This window comes from Heterocephalus glaber, unplaced genomic scaffold, assembly GCF_053883595.1.
Source record: "Heterocephalus glaber isolate CG9 unplaced genomic scaffold, H.glaber_assembly_v1.0 deba00000678, whole genome shotgun sequence".
NCBI classification, from domain to species: domain Eukaryota; kingdom Metazoa; phylum Chordata; class Mammalia; order Rodentia; family Bathyergidae; genus Heterocephalus; species Heterocephalus glaber.
In genome coordinates, this window is record NW_028258157.1 from 4828539 (window position 1) to 4852037 (window position 23499).

General features: G+C 38.0%; 2 protein-coding genes and 1 pseudogene across 2 annotated transcripts in view; 2 read left to right on the plus strand and 1 right to left on the minus strand.

Annotated features, from left to right (window-relative positions):
- The window catches only part of LOC101719794 (uncharacterized), a 69319-nt gene extending 47169 nt beyond the window's left edge, over nt 1-22150 (plus strand). The window contains exon 4 of the mRNA XM_087206744.1: nt 1-22150. This exon is cut by the window's left edge and continues 20796 nt beyond it. The gene's annotated coding sequence lies outside the window, so the exon portion shown is untranslated.
- On the plus strand, nt 3444-22150 carry LOC147829194 (protein fem-1 homolog C pseudogene; annotated as a pseudogene).
- The window catches only part of LOC101720845 (uncharacterized), a 42155-nt gene continuing 27086 nt past the window's right edge, over nt 8431-23499 (minus strand). Inside the window, 4 exon segments of the mRNA XM_013070372.3 lie at nt 8431-8706; nt 8709-10410; nt 11514-11571; nt 11767-11893. Coding sequence (XP_012925826.3) covers nt 8677-8706; nt 8709-10410; nt 11514-11571; nt 11767-11893 — 1917 coding nt within the window. The 3' untranslated portion in view covers nt 8431-8676.

Here is a 23499-nt window from a genome sequence, read left to right on the forward strand (position 1 = left end):
TTTTCTGCCATTATTTCTGTGAAGAGATTTTTTATGTCATCTGGACTCTCTCCTGTTTCTTCATTGACTCCAATCAGTCTTATGTTATTCTTCTTTGCATCATCTAGCAGCTGCTGGATTGATTTGTCATGTTCCCTTATAATTTTGAAGCAATTTTTCTTTTCCTGGTCACTAATTGCAATCTTATCTTCTATATCTGAAATTCTGTCCTCACATTGGCTCATTCTGCTGTGTAGACTATCAGTGGAGTTTTTCATGTCCTGGAAATCTGTTTGTGTCTGTTTTATGGATTCCATTTGTTTCCTATGTTGGGATTTCACCATGTTCCTGAGCTCCTCTCTAGATTTTTAATCACATCTTGCACTAGGGGCACAATTTCTCCTGTTATCTGAGAAATTATTTCTGATTTCATTTTTTCCAGATCCCCTTTTGTTGCCAGTTCAGTGGGTCCAGGTGGTTGAGTATCAGAGTGTTCCATCTCATTTTCCTTTGTGGTTGCTGTAGGTGATCTGGAAGTCTGGTTTTGAGACTTATTTACATGTTTTCTCATTTTGACTGGGGCAGGGGGCTGTTAGCACCTGCATGGATTACCTCCTCTGAGCTCGGTGAAGTGGGCCAGGGGCCACGAGCAGCGGTAGGGATGGTGACCCAAAAGCCCTTTCCTGTGGGCTGGGAGCAGTGGGAGGGATGGTGGCTGGGAAGCCCCTTTAGTCCAGGATCAGTGGGATGGTGGCTCAGAAGCCCCTCCCTCTGGGCTGGGAGCGGTGGGAGGGATGGTGGCCCGGAAGCCTCTTCCTCTGGGCCAGGAGCAGCGGGACAGGAGGTGGCCGAAAACCCCTTTCCTTGGGCGGGAGCAGCGGGAGTGATGATGACCAGGAAGCCCCGTCCTCTGGACCAGGAGCAGTGGGACCACAGCTCAGAAGGCCCTACCTCTGGGCCGGGAACAGCGGGACTCTGTACCTTTTTCTGGTGGTCTGGTGTCCTCTGCGTCTTTGTACTGTGGAACCAGGCGGCTGCCTGTCTGCAGCAGGGTGATTCAGTGTCTTCCGCGGGACTCTGAACCTCGGCAGGGTGTGCACAGACCCGCCTGTGTGCATCGGGCTGATTCGGCGTGTTCTCTGCGACTCACACCTCGGTAGGGCATCCTGTAATAGCCTTTTTCCCTGTGATGGGCTCCTGGTACTTTCAGTGTGGCATAGTGCATAGAGATTCTCTTTTGGTTTGGATTATTCAAGGTTCTATATTCCTTATATACCTATACATTTATTTCTTTTGTTATATTTGGGGAGTTTTCTGCCATTTCTTTGAACAGGTTTTTAAAAAATACCATTTGGCTTCTGATTTTTTCCCTTATTCTAGTTACTCTTCTATTAGTCTTTGTGTCATCTTGAAACTGTTGAATCCATTTTTCATGTTATGTTGTTGTCTTTAAATAGTTGGTCCTTGAAGGCATCATTGTGTTCTAGTTCTGAAATTCTTTCCTTACATTGGTCACTTTTACTGGGCATACTTTCCATATAATTTTTAATCTCCTGGATTTCTGATTGAAACCTTTGCATGGATGCTAATTTTTGCTAAACTGACTATTCATGTTTTATGTCATTTTGATTAGCTCTTGTAGCTTTTTATTAGTGTCTTTTGAAAGTTACTGGATGATTGTGGTTATTACTTTACTTCTATTATCTGTTTAGTTATATCTTCCATGATCCTGCTGAGTAATTATTTAATCATTTTTTAAATGTAAGCCTTCTGAGTTTCATATTTGTGATGGAGCTGAGGCAACATGCAGACATGTATCTATCTGATCACTATGAGGCATGTGGGTTAGGCAAAGGCCTGGTTCTCTATGCTTGTCTTTCTCTGTAAGATGAAAGGAACACTTGGGAGAACAAGAGCCATGAAGTGCAGCACTAAGAATTATGTAATATGTTAATACCCACATGAACAAAACTACTCAATACTGAGAAGCACAGATTTTGGTTGTTTTTTAGTAAACCACAAAGTAATTACTTCTTCCAGCTTTTCTATAAGAGCTGCTGAGTTGATATATATCAGTGATACCGAGGGACAGCAAATTGAGATTGAAGTCTTTGTAGGTAAGTAAACATAATGCATTCAGCTGTCATCATAAAAAGGAATTAAACATGCCTCACATTGAGTATGTCAACTCTTCCTGCTGCCCCATTGAATGAGGAAGTGTCTCAAACTGTTAAGGTCTCACTGCACACCTCAATTAATGTAATTGTTTTAAATGTCCCCTACAAATCAATGTGCCATAGAGTTATTTGACAACTAATGGTCTTTGAGGAAGTAATTGGATAATAAGAACTCTAACTTTATCAAGGGATTAATGCTATGAAATGAGCAGGTTTCTTCCACCATGTTCCTTCCCCATAGATTCAAAGGCAGTAGAACCAGTTATCATGGGCTGAAAATCCATTTTTCTACAAATAACTCGAATTTACCCTTATTTAAAGTGGAGTACTCCATTGTTTATATATACATTTCTTTCCATTTCTTTGTTCTTTGTTGATAGGCATATAGGTCATTTCTAAGATTCAGCTATTATGAGTTGTGCTGCTGTAAATTTGGATTTGTCCATGTCACTGAAATATGATGTCTTTAAATCTTTTGAGAGATACTCAGGAAAGGAATCATTCTATTGAATGGAATTACAATTTTCAGTGTTTTGAATCATTTCTACACTGATTTCCATAGTGGTTGAACTAGTTTACATTCCCACCAACAGTGTAGAATGGTTCAGTTTTCCCCCATAGCTTCATGAATCTTTGTTGTTTTTTGAATTCTTAATGAAAGCTGTTCTTTCTTGAGCAAGATTTTTTTTTTTTTTTTTTTTTTTTTTTGGCACGGGGATCAAACTCAGGACTCTTGGCTTGCGAGGCAGGTGGCAGAACCACTGAGCTAAATCCCCAGCCTTCCTACCTTATTTTCTAACAAACCAATAACAGCATTGCAAAAAATAGTATTTTCATGCCTCAATATTCAGAACATGGAATGAGTAGATAACTCATACTTCACTGTTTACTTTTTTAAAAAGTTTATGATGCAGGCATGAGTGCTCCACAAATATTACAAGGAAAAAAATATTTCCTGAGCCCCGCCCCACCCTAGGCGGTTGCTGGGGCGGCGGCTGCCCCTTCCTGGCCCAATGGCACGCTGGCCTGCCCCCGCCCGCAGTGGGTTATGGTTACTCCATCTGCCTTGGCGCTGCTGCAGCCCAGCTGACTGGGAGGGCGGTGGGGAGCATCCAGCCGGCCAGGCAGTTTGGCACTCTGGTTGTCTGGTGTTGGAAGGCAATGGAGAAAAACATATCCCTGTGGTTTTACATCCATTCTGGGGTTCAGTGACTTGGCTGCATTGATAGCTAAGCTGGAGATTTGCTTTGAAGGATGAATAAAGCACAGCCTCTCAGCTGGACATGAATGGATGTAAAGACAGCAGTGTTTAATGCAACATGGGATGGCAAACTGCAGCTTCTTACTGAGTTGTTGGCAAGCAGATCCAAAGAGGAAGCTTCCTCCTTGATCTCTGAAAAAGCAAACGGGGCCAGGCCGCTCTTGATGGCTGCCAGGTATGGGCACCTGGACATGGTGGAATTCCTCCTGGAGCAGTGCAGTGCCTCCATAGAAGTTGGGGGCTCAATTTTGATGGTGAAACCATTGAGAGCGCTCCCCCTTTATGGGCTGCTTCTGCAGCGGGACATCTGAGTGTGGTCCGGTCTTTGTTAAATCATGGAGCATCTGTCAACAACACCGCTTTGACCAATTCGACTCCTCTTTGAGCAGCATGTTTCAATGGCCATTTGGAATCTGTGACGTTCCTTGTAGAACACAAAGCTGATTTGGAAGTGTCAAACCAGCAGGGACATACGTGCTTGATGATTTCGTGTTACAAAGGACATAAAGAGATTGCTCAGTATTTACTTGAAAAGGGGGCAGATGTTACCCAGAAAAGTGTTAAAGGTAATACAGCATGGCGTGATTGTGCAGAATATGGCAATCTGGACATCACGAAGATGCTTATGTACTGTGCCAAGATGGAAAAGGACGGTCATGGCATGACTGCCCTTCTCTCAGCAAGCATGACTAGTCACACAAACACTGGATTTTTGGATGCACCATGCACAGACCAGCAAGACAGTGTAAAATGCTCTGGAGCTTCTAGGAGCCGCTTTTGTAGACAGAAAGAGATCTGGTTGGGGCCTTGAAATACTGGAAAAAGGCAATGAACATGAGGTACAGTGGTAGACCTGACATAATTAGTAAGCCAGTATCACACACACTAATAATGGCTTATGATTATGCCAAGGGGGTAAATAGTGGGAAGAGCCAGAAGGTCTTTTTGCTGATCCAGGTGAAATGAGAATGCAGGCACTATTAATTAGAGAACGTATTCTTGGTCCTTTTCATCCTAATATCTCTTACTATATTAGATATCATGGAGCTGTCTATGCAGACTCTAGAAATTTCAAACGATGCATCAACCTATGGAAGTACGCTTTGGATATACAGCAGAATAATTTGGACCCTTTAAGCCCAATGACTGCCAGCAGCTTATTATCTTTTGCAGAACTGTTCTTTATACTGCAGGATAGGGCGAGAGGCCTGTTCGGTACTACTGTTATGTTTGATATTATGGGTATACTGTGCAAAAGCGTGCTTGAAATTGAGCAAGCTATCAAACAGACTGTCCAGCTGACCCATTACAGTTAAATAAGGCTCTTTCCATCATTTTGCATTTAATCTGCTTGTTAGGAAAAGTTCCTTGTACTCTAGAACAGGACCATTTTAAAAAGCAGACTACAGGTTTCTTAAGTTGCATCCAAGAGGAAAGAATAACTTCAGCCCTCTTCATCTTGCTGTGGACAAGAATACTACATGTGTAGGGCAGTACCCAGTTTGCAAAGTTCCATCTCTGCAAGTTACTGCAATATTGATAGAATGTGGTGCTAATGTGAACATCAGAGACTCCGATGACAATAGTCCCCTATATATCGCTGCTCTGAACAACCATCCAGACATCATGAATCTCCTTATTAAATCAGGTGCACATTTTGATGCCACAAACTTGCACAAACTGCTAATAACTTACTGGATGAGGAGGAAATAGCTAAAAATTTGATCCCGCCCATAAATCATACCACATTGCAGTGTCTTGCTGCTTGTGTCCTCATGAATCATACAATATATTATAAAGGGTGTATCCCAGAAAAGCTGGAGACCTTTGTTTCACTTCATAGATGATTATTCGACTGTGTTTTAGCACTGTTAAAGCACAAATTGTTAACAGTTGTTTCATAAACGAGCACTGTTGTGATAACACCAGCATTCATTTAGCTTGATATCATCATGGTCCCATTGGCTAATGCATTACAACCATCAAACTTACAGGACTGGTTTCCCAGTATTTAATATAAATATAGCATATAACATAGTTTGCAAATTATTAAGAACTGTAATATCATAGCCAAACATCTAAAATTGTCTGCCAAAGGCGTACAATTCTGGTTTTGTTTGCTGTTGGGTGTTTGGGACAGAGTTAAGTGTTTTTCAGTGGTATCTTTATACTTTACTGGCTTGTGAATTTTATACATTTTTTTCCTCTTCCTTCTACCTTCTCTTCTCCAAGTTTTTCCATTTCCTTTTCCCCCCTAACCATTTCTACTACAGTTTTCCCCCCTTACAAACCCATGCTAGGTCTTACAAACCTTATGGACTTGTTGCTACCATTTGCAATTACTGTAAGTGCTTCATCTTTTCTGTGTACCAGCTTAAACTTGACTGTGGTATGTTAGCGTATTTTCTATGCAGCAGTTGGTTAACTTCAATTTAAAACACTGTTTTCTTAAGTTTGTTACAGAGTTCATTTTATGCAAATACTCTTGTAGCATGACAATTTTTAGAGCTGGGGGTTAGCTGAGCTCAAGCTTTTATTTTTTGTTTATTTTTCTTTCACATCTCAAGTTTCTCTAATCCACAGAAACTTTTGAGTGCTAAATTTGGGAAACAAATCTATTCTAACTCATTAACCCAGTTGAAATTTAGGTCTGTCATCCTAATGTATCACACAGTAAAAGGAAGACTTTAGTTCCAGCATTGTCCTGCTTGTGCCGATAGTGTGACCAGGTGTAGAGAATTTGCTTAAATTTAACCTCAGTTTATCACACAGCTTAACAGATCACACTGTAATACTCAGTCACTGAACTGCAAATCACTTTTTGTTACAAAAAGAGCTAAAGCATATGTCAGTGGCATGATGCTTGCCAAGCCAGATCTAGGCATCTAGGCTAATTAAGGTATTTCAGTATGCAGTTTGCTGCCATAGTATCAAAGGTTACTAACAGTGTTCTTTCTTTGAACTTATGTATACCTTAAAGATAACTTGCATGAATTACTGTGGTCTCAATTATTTGTCATCCTAAACACAAAAGGTTACAGTACTACTTCCTGTTCCTGCACTGAAAGTTAGCATTGTCTTCCTTTTTTCATTCTTCCTTCCTTTTTCTTTCTTTCTTAGATTTGTTAATGCCACAGAAAGGGCTCTTTTAACTTGTGAAAAATACTAAAACATTCAGGTAATTATCATTCAGCACTGTTATTCAGAATAAAATTTATTATTGCATATTTGCCCTGCAAATGTCTTACTAAAATTGTTCAGAATAAAAAGTTCCTTATTGCTTTGGGAAAAAAAAAATTTCCTGAGCAATGAAATCTTGACTTGAGATAGTGATGTTTTCTTTATCTGATCCTAGGTTTAGGTCTGAACCTAAACTTGTTTCCTTTAACTTGAAATGCAGATATAAAGAGAACAAATGTATAGTTTGCTAAGGGATCTAGCTAAGTTGCCCAGGTTGGCTTCAAATTCATGACCATCCTGTCTCAGATTCTCCAGAAGCTGGGACTAAAATGTGCCAGAACAACTGGCTTGGACTTTTTTTTTCTTTTCTATGGGGGATTGAATTCAGGTCCTTGTGCAAGGGAGGCAGGCGTGGTGCCACTGAGCTAAATCCCCAGCCCATGGCTTGGACTTTCATAGTTTAAGAGAGAAAAAGACAAACATGGATGTAACTGTATTAAAATAACTTTGGTACTGAGGAATAAAAACCAAAGAGTACTAAAGCATTGAGCTACATCATTAGACCTTTCATATTTATTTGGAGACAGTGTCTCACTAAGTTGTCCAGGCTGGCCTCAATTTTATTTTCCTCTCACCTGTCTCCTGAGTGGGTAGGATTACAGGAATGTACCACCAGGACCAGCAAGATTTTATTGGTGATAAAATGGTAGGAATGTTAATTTGCTCAGGATAGTGTCTTCTATTTTAAACATTCCATCACCACTTGGAAAACCAATAGCAATATATACTACCTATCCTCCTGGTGAAGTTTACTGCAATGAAGTTATACACGTTTCAGTGTTTCAAAATTGATAGTGTGCTCTGCACTGCATTATATTCCATGAATTACATCAGATATTTCACGTGGTGGTATAAAGCAGACATGTTTAGATAATATTACCCAATTCACGACTAGTTTATGTGCCTGAGCATAATTAAGGCCACGACAAGCTAGTATAATGTTCACTACATTATGGATAATTAATGCATTGCTCATTATGTTTTCATGTTACTGTAAGTTCATCACAATGTCATCTCATGAGAAAATAAGCAGTTTCTGGATTCATGAGCATTGCTATTCAAAACATAAAATTTTTCAATGTTTAAATGTAAGGAAGGAAAAATAGAAGTCAGGGAGTTCAGAGTTGGCCATAAGCTTACAGCTTGGTCAAGTCTATGTGACTGAAAGAATGTCACATATCTCAGTCATCAGAGAGCAGTCCTCATAGATAATTTTAAAAGAGCATTGTCTAAATTTATATCTAAAACAAGTAAAACAACAATTTGAATCAAATTGGTAAATTTTCTCTCTTTACTAAACTGACTGATACCTCTCATGAATTAGGCTTTTCTTCATGTCATTATTTCAGGTTTTTAGGCAAAAATGATTACCAAAGATAGAATGGCATTCACAGCATCAGAGAATAAAGGCATCTGCCTTGTTACATCCCACAGCAACCATTGTCCTCAAAACAATTCCAATGCTGACAAAAATTCCTTTGAAAATATTGTTGCTGACAAGTTACACCATAATTTATACTACTTGACTGATATAATACTATAGTTCACGATATACTATTTAAAAAACATTAGGGTCCTGCTGGTCTGTGGCAATGGGGCACTCACAGCAGTATGGTTTATTTTTTGGTACAGCTGATGGGAAAATTACCACCAAATTGGAAGTTATGAAAATATAAACATGAGAAGTAACATTTGGAAGGTTAAAACATAAAATTTTATGCATATACTAATGGCACTGGTGTGAAAGAAAAAGTGAGCAAAACTACAATGATATAACTGACATCAAACATTTTATATTACTTATTTCTACAAGTCTCTATGAGAAAATTTTACAGAATTTTCAAAATAGGCTTGGATACATACAATTTCTCCCCAGTGTGACCTCTTTCATGTATTTGACAATACTTGTTTGTACTGAATGCTTTCCCACATTGCTTACATACATAGGGTTTTTCCCCTTTGTGACTTCTTTCATGAATTTGACAATCACTGCGTGTACTGAATGCTTTCTCACACTGCTTACATGCATAAGGTTTCTCCCCAGTGTGAGTTCTTTTATGTCTATAAAATGAACTGTTATCAGCAAATGCTTTCCCACATTGCTTACATACATAGGGTTTCTCCCCAGTGTGAGTTCTTTTATGTATTTGACAATCACTATGCCTGCTGAAAGCTTTTCCACACTGCTTACATACATAAGGTTTCTCCCCAGTGTGAATCCTTTCATGTATTTGACAAGTACCTTGTCTGCTGAAGGCTTTTCCACATTGCTTACATATATAAGGTTTCTCCCCAGTGTGAGTTCTTTCATGCCTTTGACAATGACCTTGTGTGGTAAAAGCTTTCCCGCACTGCTTACATACATAGGGTTTTTCTCCAGTGTGACTTCTTTCATGTATTTGACAATCATAATGTCTGCTAAAGGCTTTCCCACATTGCTTACATACATACGGTTTCTCTGCAGTGTGAGATTTTTTATGTTCACACAGTAAACACTTAGAACAGAAGGTTTTCTCACATTGCTTACATCTATAGGTTTTCTCACGAGTCTGATTTTGCTCATGTTTCTGACAATGACTATGTGTACTGAATGCTTTCCCACACTGCTTACATACATAAGGTTTCTCCCCAGTATGCCTTCTTTCATGTTTTTGACAATTACTGTGTGTACTAAAGGCTTTCCCACATTGCTTACATATATAGGGTTTCTCCCCAGTGTGATTTCTTTCATGTATTTGACAATCATAATGTCTGGTGAAAGCTTTCCCACACAACTTACATACATAGGGTTTTTCCCCAGTGTGAATTCTTTCATGTATTTGACAATTACTATGTATGCTGAAGGCTTTTCCACATTGCTTACATACATAGGGTTTATCCCCAGTATGTATCCTTTCATGTCTTTGACAATGCCAGGATGTAATGAAAGCTTTCCCACATTGCTTACACACATAGGGTTTTTCCCCAGTGTGAATTCTTTCATGTATTTGACAATTACTATGCATACTAAAGGCTTTCCCACATTGCTTACATACATAGGGTTTCTCCCCAGTATGTATCCTTTCATGTCTTTGAAAATAACTTCGTGTGATAAATCCTTTCCCACACTCTTCGCATACATAGGGTTTCTCCCCAGTGTGAATTCTTTTATGTTTGCAAAAGGAATTACTATGAACAAATGCTTTCCCACATTCCTTACATACATAAGACTTCTCTCTGGTATGTGTTTTTTCATGTCTTTGAATATAGTGGAAAGAAATAAAAGCTTTTCCACACTGTTTACATACATGGGGACTCACTCCACTGTGATTTCTTTCAGGAATCTGAACATAATTGGGTGTTTTGGAGGCTTTCACACCTTTCTTACAGACAAGGGGCTTTTCCCCAGCATGAGTTCTTTCACTGGAATCACAGTAGGTTTTCTTACATTGCATATGTTCATATGGTTTCTCTGTAGGGTTTATACTTTCATGCTTTTGAAAGAACTGGAATTCACTGACGGTTTTCCCATGTTCATTACATTTATGCAGCTTCTCTTTGAATCTTTCAGACTCGTATGGTTTCAGTCCTGTGTGAGCTATGGTGGGTGCATTTAGTGATACATGACCAGTCAAGGGCCTTCTACAAGGAAGGCTTTCTGCTGGTTTGAAACCAGGTTTTTTTATGTTCACTTTAGTATCTGAAGTCCAAAGGAATATTTCTTCATGTTGATTCCAATCTTTATATTCATAGTATTTTTCTACCTCTTCACTTCTGTTAAAAAAAATAAAAAATAAAAAGGATCACATTACTCTTATTGATTTTCCAGGACATTTGTTTCACTTAACTTTATGGGATGGTGATTTCATACTTCTTTATATGGTTGAATATATGGCATGATTTCTTTTTGATTTTTTTTTTCTTCCTGTGCTGAGAATAAAATTCATGGTTTTGGCACTGAATTATACCTCCAGCTTTTAAAATTTATTTTGTGAAAGTTTCTTATCAATTATTAAGTAGGTCTGGCTGAGCTTCAACTTGGCATCCTCCTCCCTGTGCTTCCCAGCATGGTGGGTTTATAAGCATGCATTGCCATGGTGAGTCTATCCAAAATTTTCCTTATATGTGCATCTATTGGTGGACATCTAGGCTATTTCTAGAACTTAGCTATTGAAAATTGTGCTGCTTTGATCATGTGTAGGCATGTATCACTATGATTTTAACTCTTTCTTGGGAATACACCCAAGAGATGGATAGCTGTATCAAGTAGAATTTCTATTTTTACTTTTTGAAAAACCTACATATTGATTTTCAAAGTGGTTGTACTTTACATTCCCACAAACAGCAATAGGAGAATGACTTCTAAGAATTTTAAAACATAAATGGACTTGATCTGTAGGATGGCTTAAAAACAGGTTTATCAAACACTACCATTGATTTGAATTTTGAATACTGCCACAAGGACAGCAATTTTGTACATAATGAATGTCTCATATATACATGTATACATAATTAGATATTCTGAAGTTGGTTACCTGTCAAACTAAATTTTTTCATTTCATATATGCATATACCTAATGTCTAAATGCAATTTCATACATTTTCATGATGTTGATCATAGAAGAAACAGTTTTATACACTGATATATCAGACCATGTCATTTATTGCATAAATCAGTATACCTCAGTTTCCAAAACTGGATTTCAGATATTCAAATGTCAGATTATAGGTACTCAAACTGTATACATATTTCCAGAATGTTTGTGAAATTAAATAAATTTGAATATGGCATCGTTTGTACTGTTAGCCTGGTTTTAATATTCTGCTCTCACTCTGACTCTTGAGGAACATTCTTTTATCTTGTAAGTACAAATTACCTTAGATCGCTCCAAAAATTTTTGTACTCTTTAATTTGCTGGTTCATCCAGTTTCTTCCTGAATTGTAAATACAGAAATATAATGAGTCAATATATTGTTATATAAAAATTGTAGATTCCAGTCAGATTCACAGTATAAAGTTGCCAGGTCTAGATAGTCATCAAAATGTTTTCACATTCTAATTAATAAGACTGCACCAGTGGGCAAAAACTAATTTTGAGTGTATAAATTAGAAAATGACATCATCATTACCTATAGCAGCCATGTTTCTAAAGGTTTCCCACATTACATCTCTGTAGAGCTTCTTTTGGGATGGATTCAACAAAACCCACTCCTCTATGGTGAAGGTCACAGTCACATCCTCAAAGGACACTGCCTCCTAAAAAATCACAAATACACAGTATTTTCAGGAAGAAAGTTGAGACTCACAGCCAGGAACATCTCAACTGCATTCATAAAAATCTGAATTAAGGTTGAATCTCTCAAATATTAAGTCCATGTCTTGACCAGCAAACCCTTACTCTCCAATCATACATTATCACACACAGCACTGCAATTCATTGCTAAAGCAACAGAAGAATAGGAGTGCAGAATATCCTGCTGGATCACCTGAGCTACATAAAACACCAAGGCAAATGAATATCTAATGAAATGCTTTAATGGACTCAAATTTTATTTTTATGGAATTGAGTCCTTTCATTTTACTTAGAACTTTGAAACTTGAGTTTGGTTTTGTAGAGAAAACCTTAATTAAACATTAAGATTGTGAATAATAATTAAAAACACTAATGAAAAAGTTTTAGTGGAGGATGTCTAAGGATAGTGAAATTAGGGGAAGATAGCATATTTATCTTATAGCTTAGTGACACCAAGTGGTAACCACTCATATATATATTTAAAAGTTATTAGCCACTAATAATAAAAGAAAAGCTTCAAAAAAACTGTCATCAAAAATTACAGCTGTTTAGTATAATAAAAGTCTAACAATGTTCAATACCTTGTAAATAGGAAGGTGACAGCTTGTGTAATATACGTAAGACATTCAAAATCCACTATTCAGGACATTATAGTATTATGAGACAGAATGACAAGTGAATCACAGGAAAGATGACAATCTTCAATGGGTCCACGTGTAAATAGGATATTGCTTCAGGAGATAGTTGGTATTGTACAACCCTGGAAGAAGTCACAATCTGTTTCATATATGATCAGGGAGAAACAGGTAACTACTATGAAATCTGTATATGCTGTATAGTCTTCTATGAACAATAATTAAGTTACATATTAAAATGGGAAATATAAACGTGAACACCTTGAGAATTCATAGGGAAATACCTTTTAGATATGAAAAGAATGTTTCCTCAGAAGAAATCAAGAAGCTGTCAGAATTAGAGAAATTAAAATCTATAAAAGCCTTGGGAGGTAAATAAGACAACAATGCAGTGTATACAATATAAAGATTTTGTGTACAGTGTAAAAATCAATGAATACAAATCTTAAATATGATGAAAACATATCTAAACTAAGAGAAAACACCAAATATAAAACAAGATCCACAACCTTGGTTGAGGAAACTGCCAGACAATGGAAGTGTGGAAGAATGCAATAAATAAGTAGATTTATGCAAGAATGGAAGATCAGTTGATACGTTCCACATTCATTTTCTGTACTATGGAGTTTACCAAAACCTACAGAGGAATGACTTTATTTCAATGTCTAGACAGTATGTTGTGCTATTGTTCCTGGAGACAGATGTGATTCTCTTCACAAAAATAAAAAGTAAACTTGAAAAATTCTGAACTACCTGAGCAATGGAATGGATGGGTAAGTACCTTGCCCCTGACTCACATACCAGCACTTGTGAATAACAAGACAAAAAAACAAAACAAAAAAATGTTTCTCTGTGTAATTTCCATAATACTTGTTGAAAATTTCAAGGGGTGGGAAAATAAAAGAACACTGTAGAAAATGACACACAGTAAACTTAAGAAAAGTCGCCAAGGTAGGAAAGTGGTCATCAAAAAGGGAAGAAAGAGATGAGTCACATGGGTGTTACCTGGATACTTTCATCCACTGCCCAAGGGCCAGTTATGAAACTTGCTGAGTATTCCCAGGATATTTAATTGCTATTGTTGTTAAATGTAAAATTTTCAAAGTAAAATTTATTGTAAAACATTTAAATAGTAAATTACTATTAGGACTGTACATATTTATATATTTGTCTACAAATATAGAAAGGTGAAACATAATTCACAGATTGGGCAGCAAGATAGAAAGCAGCACAGTTGCAAATATGAGACCTTCAGACACCCAGCAAGCCATGGTCAGAATACATGCTGGTGATTAGGAGAACAGATCAAAAAGACAGAAAGAGGACATATATCAGAGCTGATCAATGTCTAGATATCTGGTGTGCTATCCCTATCTGAAGAGGAGTGCTTATTATGCTGACACTGATGAGGATAAAAACATAGATTTAAAACAAAATTATGCAAAAATGATACACTGGTCTAGCACTGATTCAACAAAAATGTGCTGAGGTTTGGATGAGACTGTTAAGATACAAAGAGCTGTCAAAAAAATCTATCCTGTGGCCAGTTTTGGGTGCATTGAGATGAAGTCAGAAAGATGCACTGGAAGTAACCATAGCTGGCTTGTTCACCCAAATCATGATTCTGTGGATCTTTATTTACATTTATGGCAAATGTAAAACAGATCATTTACTTCTAAAATTTCCTTTGCTTTTTCAGATGCTATCAATTTTCCACTCTGTTTTTAACTAAGCAAATCATTAAATCATGAAAATAAGTTCTTGAAGTAAATTTTATTTTATACAGATAACTTGCTGCAAAACAAACAAAAGAGAAGCAGGTCAAGGAAGAAGCCTGCTTCACTGCAGTTCCCAAAGGAACTCACACTCCGAAGGTTAAACACATTCCTGAGGTTGCATAACAGTCACTGTGCCCATGCAAGCCCAGGGTGGTTCAATGCTCAGTAGTGAGTCAGGGGAACATGAGAACCCAGAAAACTTCAATCTGGGGCCTCTTCACACCCTATGTAGCCATCCAGGGTGCAGTTCCTCTCCTGTCTACAGGCTGAATTCTGGGCAGAGACAGATACCCGCAGACAGTCAAAGACTGGCCCTTGTCTTTCCCATTTCCCATTTAGAATTCAAATGTGAATTGTTTGCTGAACGCTAAGTAAGTGTCCAACAGAAAATGGTGGGGTTTCATTGCCTCAGTTTCATTGCTTGTTATTGGGTAGTTCAATATTTTTATGTCTTGTTGGTTTAGTTTTGGTAATTTGTAAATGTCTAGGAATCGGTCCCTTTCTTTAGGATGTGTCCAGTTTGTTGGAACATGATTTTCATCGTAGTAGTCACCAACTGTCCTCTGGATTTCTACCATGCCTGCTGTAGTTTCACCTTTTCACCTCTAGTTACATTGATGGGAGTCTTTTCTCTCCTTTTGTTAATTTTTCCTAAGGGGTTATGTATTTTAAGGACCGGCTCTTCAATTATTGATTCTTTGTATTGGGTTTTTCTGGGGGAGTCTTAATTTCACTAATTTCCTCTCTGATGTCTATGATACTCCTCAATTTTGGTTTGGGCATGACTTCTTGTTTCTCATGTCTCATGAGTTTCCTCAGATTATTTGAGCTCAGTTTCTCTAATATAAGCATTGATTGCAATGAACTTCCCTCCTTGGACTGCTTTCATTATATATCATGGGTTCCACTGTGTTGTATAGGTTGAACACATTTGCTTCCAGAAAATGTTTAATTTCTTCCATGACTCACTAAGTGTACACGAGTATGCTATTAAGTTTCCAAGTGCTTCTAAATTTGCTTTTTCCCGGGTTGATTTCTATTTTCATTGCACAGTGGTCTGATAGTAAATATGGAGTTATTTTGATTCTTTTATGTTTTTAAGCAGACTGTGTGGACAAGTATATGATCCATTTTGGAGAAAGTTCAATATATGTGCTCTATTAGGGCTGGAGATTTAGCTCAGTTCTGTCGCTTACCTTGCAAGTGGAAGGTCCTGAATTGAATCCCTGGTACCAAAAAATAAAAAAAGAATGTGTACTCTATTGTAGTAGAGTAGAACACTCTACAGATATCTATTAAGTCTGTTTTCTTCAAGGGTGTACTTCAGCTCTGGTATTTCACTACTGATATTTCATTTAATTCATCTCTCTCTGTGATAGTGGCATATTGAGAAAGCCCAGGACCTGAAGGATTTACTACTGAATTCTGTAGAACCTTTAAGGAGTATATATGACCAATACTCCTCAAAATCTTCAATGAAATTAAAAGGGAAGGAGTGTTTCCAATCTTATTTCTGGAAGCCAGCATCATTCTGATCTCAAAACCACACAAAGATCCAACTAACAAAGTTGCAGGCCAATCATTTTCTTAATGAACACAGATGGAAAGGTCCTCAGCAAGATACTGTCAAATAGAATGCAACAAATAATCAAAAGGATTATACATCATTACCAAGTAGGTTTCATTCCAGAGCTCCAAGGATGATTCAACATACACAAATAAATAAATGTAATACACCACATGAACAGAAGCAAAGACAAAAACCACATGACAACATCAACTGATGCAAAAAAGGGTTTTGACAAAATACAACACCACTTTATGACACAAATTTTGAAATAATTAGGTATAGAGGGATCTTTCTTGAATCTTATAAAAGCTATTTATTATAAACAAACCAATGGTCAACATCATATTAAATGGTGAAAAATTGAAAAATTTCCCTCCAAAATCAGGAATAAGACAAGGATACCCACTATCATCCCTTTTGTTCAACTTAAAACAGCCACACCAATCAGGCAAGAGAAGGAAATAAAGGAGATACATATAGGAAAGGAAGAAGTCACATTATCATTGTTTGCAGAAAATAAAATATAGGAGACCCAATGAATTTCAAAAAACCTCTTAGAATTAGTAACCAGTTTCAACAATGTAGCAAGATACAAAATCAACACATAAAAAATCAACAGTATTTGTAATGAAATTAATGAGAAAGAAATTAGGAAAACAATACCATTCACAATGGCATAAAAAAATATATCTAGGAATTAACATAACCAAGGAGATGAATGATCTTTACAGCAAAAATTATACTGCTTGGAAAAAGGAGGCTGAAGATATCAGAAAATGGAAAGATGTTCCTTGCTCTTGGTTAGGCAGAACTAGTATTGTCAAAATGGCCACACTCCCCAAACTGCTATGTAGATTCAATGCAGTCCCAATCAGATGCCAACCGCATTCCTCATAGACCTGAGAAAACAAACTTTAAATCTGTATAGAACCAGAAGAGACCCATAATTGCAAAAGCTATCCTGGGCAACAAGGGCAAAGCAGGAGGCATAACAAAATCTGAATTCAAGTTACACTACAAAACAAGTGATAAAAACGGCATGGTATTGGTAGAAAACACATGGATCGATGGAGCAGAATAGAGGGTACAGAAATATCCCCAGACACATTCAGTTATTTGATCTCTGATGAGGGGCCAAGGACATAATTGGAGGAAGGATAGCCTATACAACAAATAGTGCTAGGAAAACTGGCCATCTATTTGCAGAAGATTCAAGTTGAACCTGTATCTCTCTCCATGTACTAAACTGAAATTAAAATGGATCAAAGATCTAAACATTAAAACAGAAAAAATTACTCATTGGAAGATAAAATAGGTAAAACACTTGAGATCATAGGTGTAGGTGAAGACTTTCTAAACAGAACTTCAGGTGCATAAGAAACAACACCAAGGATTAACAAATAGGATTATATCAAACTAAAAACTTCTGCACAGCAAAGGAAACCACCAACAGAGTGAAGAGAAAACCTGCAGAATGAGAAAAATCTTTTGCTAGCTATTCCTCAGACAGAGGACTAATATCTAGAATATATAAAGAGCTCAAAATAAATTAGACTGCCCAAAATAAAAGACACAATCAAAAATGGGCAAATGAAATGAATACAATTCTCAGAAGTACAAGTGGCCAGCAAATATGTGAAAAAATGTTCAACATCTCTGGCCATTGGAGAAGTGCAAATTAAAACAGTACTAAAATTTCATCTTATACTGGAAAGAATGCCAATCATGAATAAAAGAGTGGCAAATGCTGGCATGGCTCCATTGGAAAAAAAGATCCCTTCTACATTGTTGGTGGGAATATAAGCCTGTATAACCATGACGGAGATTTTTCAAGGCGCTAAAATTAGAAATTCCATTTGTCTCAGCTATTCTTCTTCTAGGTACCTTCCCAAGAGCTAAAGATATCATGCTACAGCCATACATTCATGCCAGTATTTATAGCAGCACAATTCATAATAGTTAAATCCTGGAAGCAGCCTGAATTTTCAGCCCATCAACAGATGAACAGATAAAGAGAATATGGTATCTATAAATAATGGAATACTACTCAGCTATAAAGAATGATAAATTAAAGACATTTGTAGGAAAATGGATACCTGAAAAATATAATGTTAAGAGAAATACACAAGCTTAAATACCATATATTATCTCTCATTTGAGCAAGGCAAAGTCAAAATAAAGAGCAAAATAAAAGATTGATAGAAGGAAACAAGGCAATAGCTCTTTTGCAAATGGTTCAAGAGAATGAGGGGAAAGGGAGGAGGGGAGAGGAAAAGGAAGTAAAATGATTTAAGATGAAGAAAAAAAGATAAGATGTGTCATTTACATGTACCAAATATCCACAGTGAATGTGAAATTTGTAAGTCATAATCATGAACTAAAAATAATAACCATAATATAAGAGGGGAAAGGGAATTTAGAGAGGAGGGAGAAGGATGGGTGGGAAGGGGGTGAATAAAGAATCAAGCTTTCTGTACATGCACCTATTCCCTAAGATGAATGTAAACTCCATGTACCGCAAACATGTGCTAATAAAATAAAAAATAGTGGGCCCAAAATTCAATACTCACACCATCAAGAATGACCAAAGTGCAGATTGGGTCCAAAGCAGGTGCTGTTGTGTTTCGTTATGAGTCATCATACTGCAGTTATCAAGGGGGTGACACACTGAGTCCCAGCATTAATAAAAATGAATATACCACCTCAGAATGGCTTATGGAAAAAGGGGTAGACTTTTCTATTGCTCAGGAAATTATGATAGTCTTAGATTCTCTGTTCCAGAATCTGGGAAAAATACCATTTAAACAAACAACACAACAACAACAACAACAAATATATATATATATATACACAAATATATATATATATATACTATGCACAACTAATCTCAAACTCACAGCCAAGTGTCCAGAGCAGGAATATTCCCATAATGACTTTCAGACTGGCCCATGCATTCTCAATGGAAAGATCAAAACTTTCTTGAAATGAAAGCAAATGGTTGATGATGTATGATTTAACCAAGCACTGTGATCTTGGTATATAGGAGTGATGGTAAAACCTGCACCCTAGCTGGCCTTGGTAATTTAAACCTGTGACCATACCACTCGGAGACTGAGGCAAGGTGGTCCTAAGTTCAACCCCAGCTTGCACAGCACCATCCAATCAAAGTTTATGATGACTCTAAAACTCTACACGGGCTGGAAGTATCTCAGAGTGAAGGTCCTGGGCCGAGCATCAGCACCACAGAAAAATTCCCTGTAATCTTTTTTTTGGTACCGGGGATTGAACTCAGGTCCTTGCCCTTGCGGGGCAGGTGGCAGGACCACTGAGCTAAACCCCCGGCCCAATTCCCTGTAATCTTTTCCAACCTCGAGTAACACCCTTCCCATTACACATAGATGATGCTGTCTACTCAATTTTTAACTCACAACAAAGACAGAAAATTTACAGTTTTCCTCAAAAATGATTAGGTGAACTTAGCAGCATCCCAATATTTGTATCAATCTTTTTCTAAATCTCTTTTTTTCAAATCTATAATCTTTGACCCACTTTTAAAGTGAGCCAACTTATAACCCCTCTAATGTCACAGTAAGGACATTTTCAGAGGAAAACAATTGGCTCAGGAGCTGATTTTGCCACCCTCCATCATTCTTTACCTTCCCACATTTTATCTACTCTTTGCTCCTCCCTACACAGAAAACTTTATGCCTAACTATTGATGTGCTTGCAGGCCTACATTTGGGGCTTTCTCCCTGCTGTGACACTGCTTTAACACAAAGTCCTGCCTCATTCAGCATGTCATTTTTTAAAAACAATGTTTGCAAGCCATCCAAAGACTACAGTAATTATTTGAGAAATGGTGCCCTTCTCTCTTTCCACTTGTACATGTGCATGTGAATGCCCTACTTCAAAGAGTTTCTCAGTGTGGTTTTAACAGGAAGCCTCTTCTGGAAGTAGTTCTTAGGATTAATCTCCACTTCTTTAAATTAATAACTTGCCTCCTAATTAATTTTTTGGCATTATAAACTTAATGGAGCCTGCTTATTTATTTACTTATTTAATTGCTGTGGGTATAACACAAGAGTTTAAGCAGGCTTGGCTAATGCCCAATACTGAGCCTCATCACAGGCATGTTAAATGTTTCTTCTCATTTTCAAGGACCTTATAAACACTTCATAATGATTTTGGAAACATGGGGAAGCATTTGAAATTTTGGAATTTACTTTCATCACAGTGAAGCCCACAGTTCAGAATACAACTTGTGGGCTTGAGGCCCCGTATCCTAAACTTTTATCAAATTTAGCATCATTAGTTGTCTTAGTTTCCTGTTTCAGTGAAAATACACAACACACAATGTAAAGGAAGAGAGGGTAGGTACATTTTTGCTCAAGGTTTCAGTTAATGTTGGGCTGGCTCCAATGTAGTAACAAAATGGCACAGTGGCAAGGCAGGGAAAAAGATATTCAAACCATGGCAGCCAGGAGAAAGAGAAACATAGGCGGACTCGCAGACAAAAATACACTTTTCTAGGACACATTCCTATTGTGCCATCTCCAACAAGATCCCACCTCCTAACAGCATATTCAAATACAGAGCTCATCTGCATTTGAACCCACTGATGAGGACAGGGCCCTGAAAATCCAGTCAACCTTTAAACTCATGAGACTTTGGGGGTACATTTTACATATAAACCATAATGCTTGATCTGCTGCTGGGAAAAAAAACAGGGCACCCAACACAGTATAGCCACACCCAATGGAAACCTCACACAGGAGTCGAGTCACACCTTGGGCCTCCTGCTTTCTGCGCAGCATGGTGAGAAGTGGGGCTGCAGGTCGAGCTGCCAAAGGCAGGGGAGTCACCTCACTGGGAAGGACAGGAAGCCCAGATCCAAGCAGAAGTATTGGCCTCATTTAAGAAGCAGAAAGGGCCAAACGTGCACCAGTGACAATTGACATAGAGGAACAAAGAGTCCTTGACTAATGTAGGGAGGCCCAGGCCATGCCAAGGCTAGTTCTGTCCACTTCCTACTAGACCTTAGACCTCCACCACAACTCCCACACGTATCTTGCCTCACTTGGACCAGCACAATCACCATTTTGGGTACTGAGGGTCTACGAGGGTCCTTCTCATGCAGCCAGCCAGTAGAACTCATAAGGCCAGGCAGAGCCAGCTTATGTGTCTCTCAGCAATACTCTGGGAGCTTCTGACTTAATTGCCTGATACAGGAGAACCCCATTCTCTGGCCAAAGTGCCTGCTGGACAGTTCATACAGACACTTCTTCACTGATGCAAGTCCATTTTCTGACTACTAAGCCGAGAGAGAGAAGGAAAAAAATATACTACCTGCTTGAGTGGAGCCTAGATACACTCTAACCAAAACCCTCCCCAGACCAAGCTTCCTCCCACAATGTTGACTTGACCTATCCTTTACATCGTTGTACTGCTGCAGGATTTGCTAGTACCTTTGCAAGTACAGCTTCTTACTGTACTCAGTGGGCTCTTCCTATCTGTCTCTGAAAATGAAGCCACAAGTGTGCTCCTGTACTTCAAGACTCAATGTCACATGCAGAAAACCACCAAGCCCAAAGAAAAACTTGCATTCAGGTAAGGGCAGGACACAATAGAATAGAATGGTTGTACTAATGTCAGAGAGCAGAAATCTGAAGAAGACACTTGGCCTTGTGACACAGACTCACACCTTACCTCTAAATTTAGTCATTTTCAAGAATGATACAACAGCAAACCAAAAAGGGAATATAATTATCTGTTAAAAGAAACCAGTATAATATAATAGCAGTTATACAAAGGATTCAGTTTGAAAAAAAAGAAAATATCTTAGCTGCCTCAGACAGGCAATATCCCTTTATCTGTGGTCACAAGGAAAACTGAAATTCTGAAGGCTAATTGTAGCAGGAGGGCCAGAATGATAGCTGCAGTGTAGCCCCACCCTGCATCATCTCCCTGTGAGGAGGCAGGAACAGCTCAGGTTAACACAGTAAATTCTCCAAAATAGGCTGTTTCCTTCTCCCAGGTTGAAAACTTCTCTCTCTCAACATATTTATTTCATCACAATAAAGTTCTCACCTGGAGTCATGTGGTGGTTAAAACTGATCAAACTTATTGGCTTGATAGATATTAGCAAAGCACATGTCTGGGTGTATCCAAGTGTGGCAAAGGGGGATAACCTCAGAGAGCCGCTTCCTCTCATACTCCTTCCCTGTTGAAGAATCTCCTTTGAAAGGCAGAAGACATGATGCTAGAAATGTGAAGAAACTGGAGATCAACATCCAAAGACAATGACAAATACCAGAACTCCACAGAGAAAGTGGAGAGCCTGACTTTTTTCATCTAGGATACAAGCTTAGCGGTTGGCATCAACCACATACAGGGTGGCTCTTCCCTTCTTAGTCTGTGGCCTCCAAGCCAAACGTCCATAGACAGGCACAGAGCTATGCTAATCTGCTAGGTGGTTCTAGCATATCAATAAACATGTCACAATTAATAATCATAAAATCCTAAATGAGTCTTTCTCTAAGCTCGCACTTTACAAATATTCATCATATGTACAAATTATAGTCTCATTTCAGCAAATCTTTGCATGCAGAACAAAACATTTTCCAGTAAATGCCCTATGAAAATCAGAGTCACAACCTCAGAAAAAACAAACCCCCAACACCATCTGCACATGAGATACCTGCTTTCTAGTACTCTGCAGCTTGTGGTCAACAGCCCTCCACACTGTACAAGGATTTAAAGTATGGAATCAGTTTTTCCTTATGAATATACAAAGATGCAAAAACTCATTTTATATGACAAAATTTACAGAAAAAAATGAATCAAATGTGAATTGTCCATATTTTCCTGAGCACTGGAGCTTCCCTCATTATTCCAGTTGAATACAGACAAGCAGCTCAGTGCCTAAAGATTTGTATGCTCTGTTTACCTTTCTAAAACTATGTCTTCATCCTCACACTTCAACTGATCTATCATATTATTTCTATAATTAATCCCAAGCATTTTAGAAGCTCCTCTCCCTTTCAAAAAGTGCAAATGCCTTTAGCTTGAATCTTGCTGATGCTGAATCACATCATTCAATTTAGATTGTCTGTTTGAAGCTTTGTTAAAGGACATATGGTGACATTTTAGGTGTTTACGAGGGACATACTTATTCTGGCTATTCTCAGTGGCCTGTTACTGCACAGGAACTGTGACAACACATAGAATACCACATTATCGGCCCATATTTAAGCATTATGACCCTAGAGCTTCTAAGACTCTTGAAATCTCTGAAGAAGAAGAAATGAGAAAAATGAAAAATGAACAAAGAATGGTAGGGGGAAGAATGAGGAGGAATGAGAACAGATGGATGGGAGAAATATGGAGGCCAAAGTACCCATATTAACTACACCTCTCACCACAAAACTCTGACATAAAAGTTTGATGGGTAAGGTCTTTTTCATTCTGTTCTTCTGATTATTGTGCTGAGGCTGAATATGATGGGCTTATCAATGTTGTATGTCAGATTCTTCAGTTTCTTTCAGTTATTTCCAAAATTGGGATAGATGGGGCCAGGGATTTAGCTC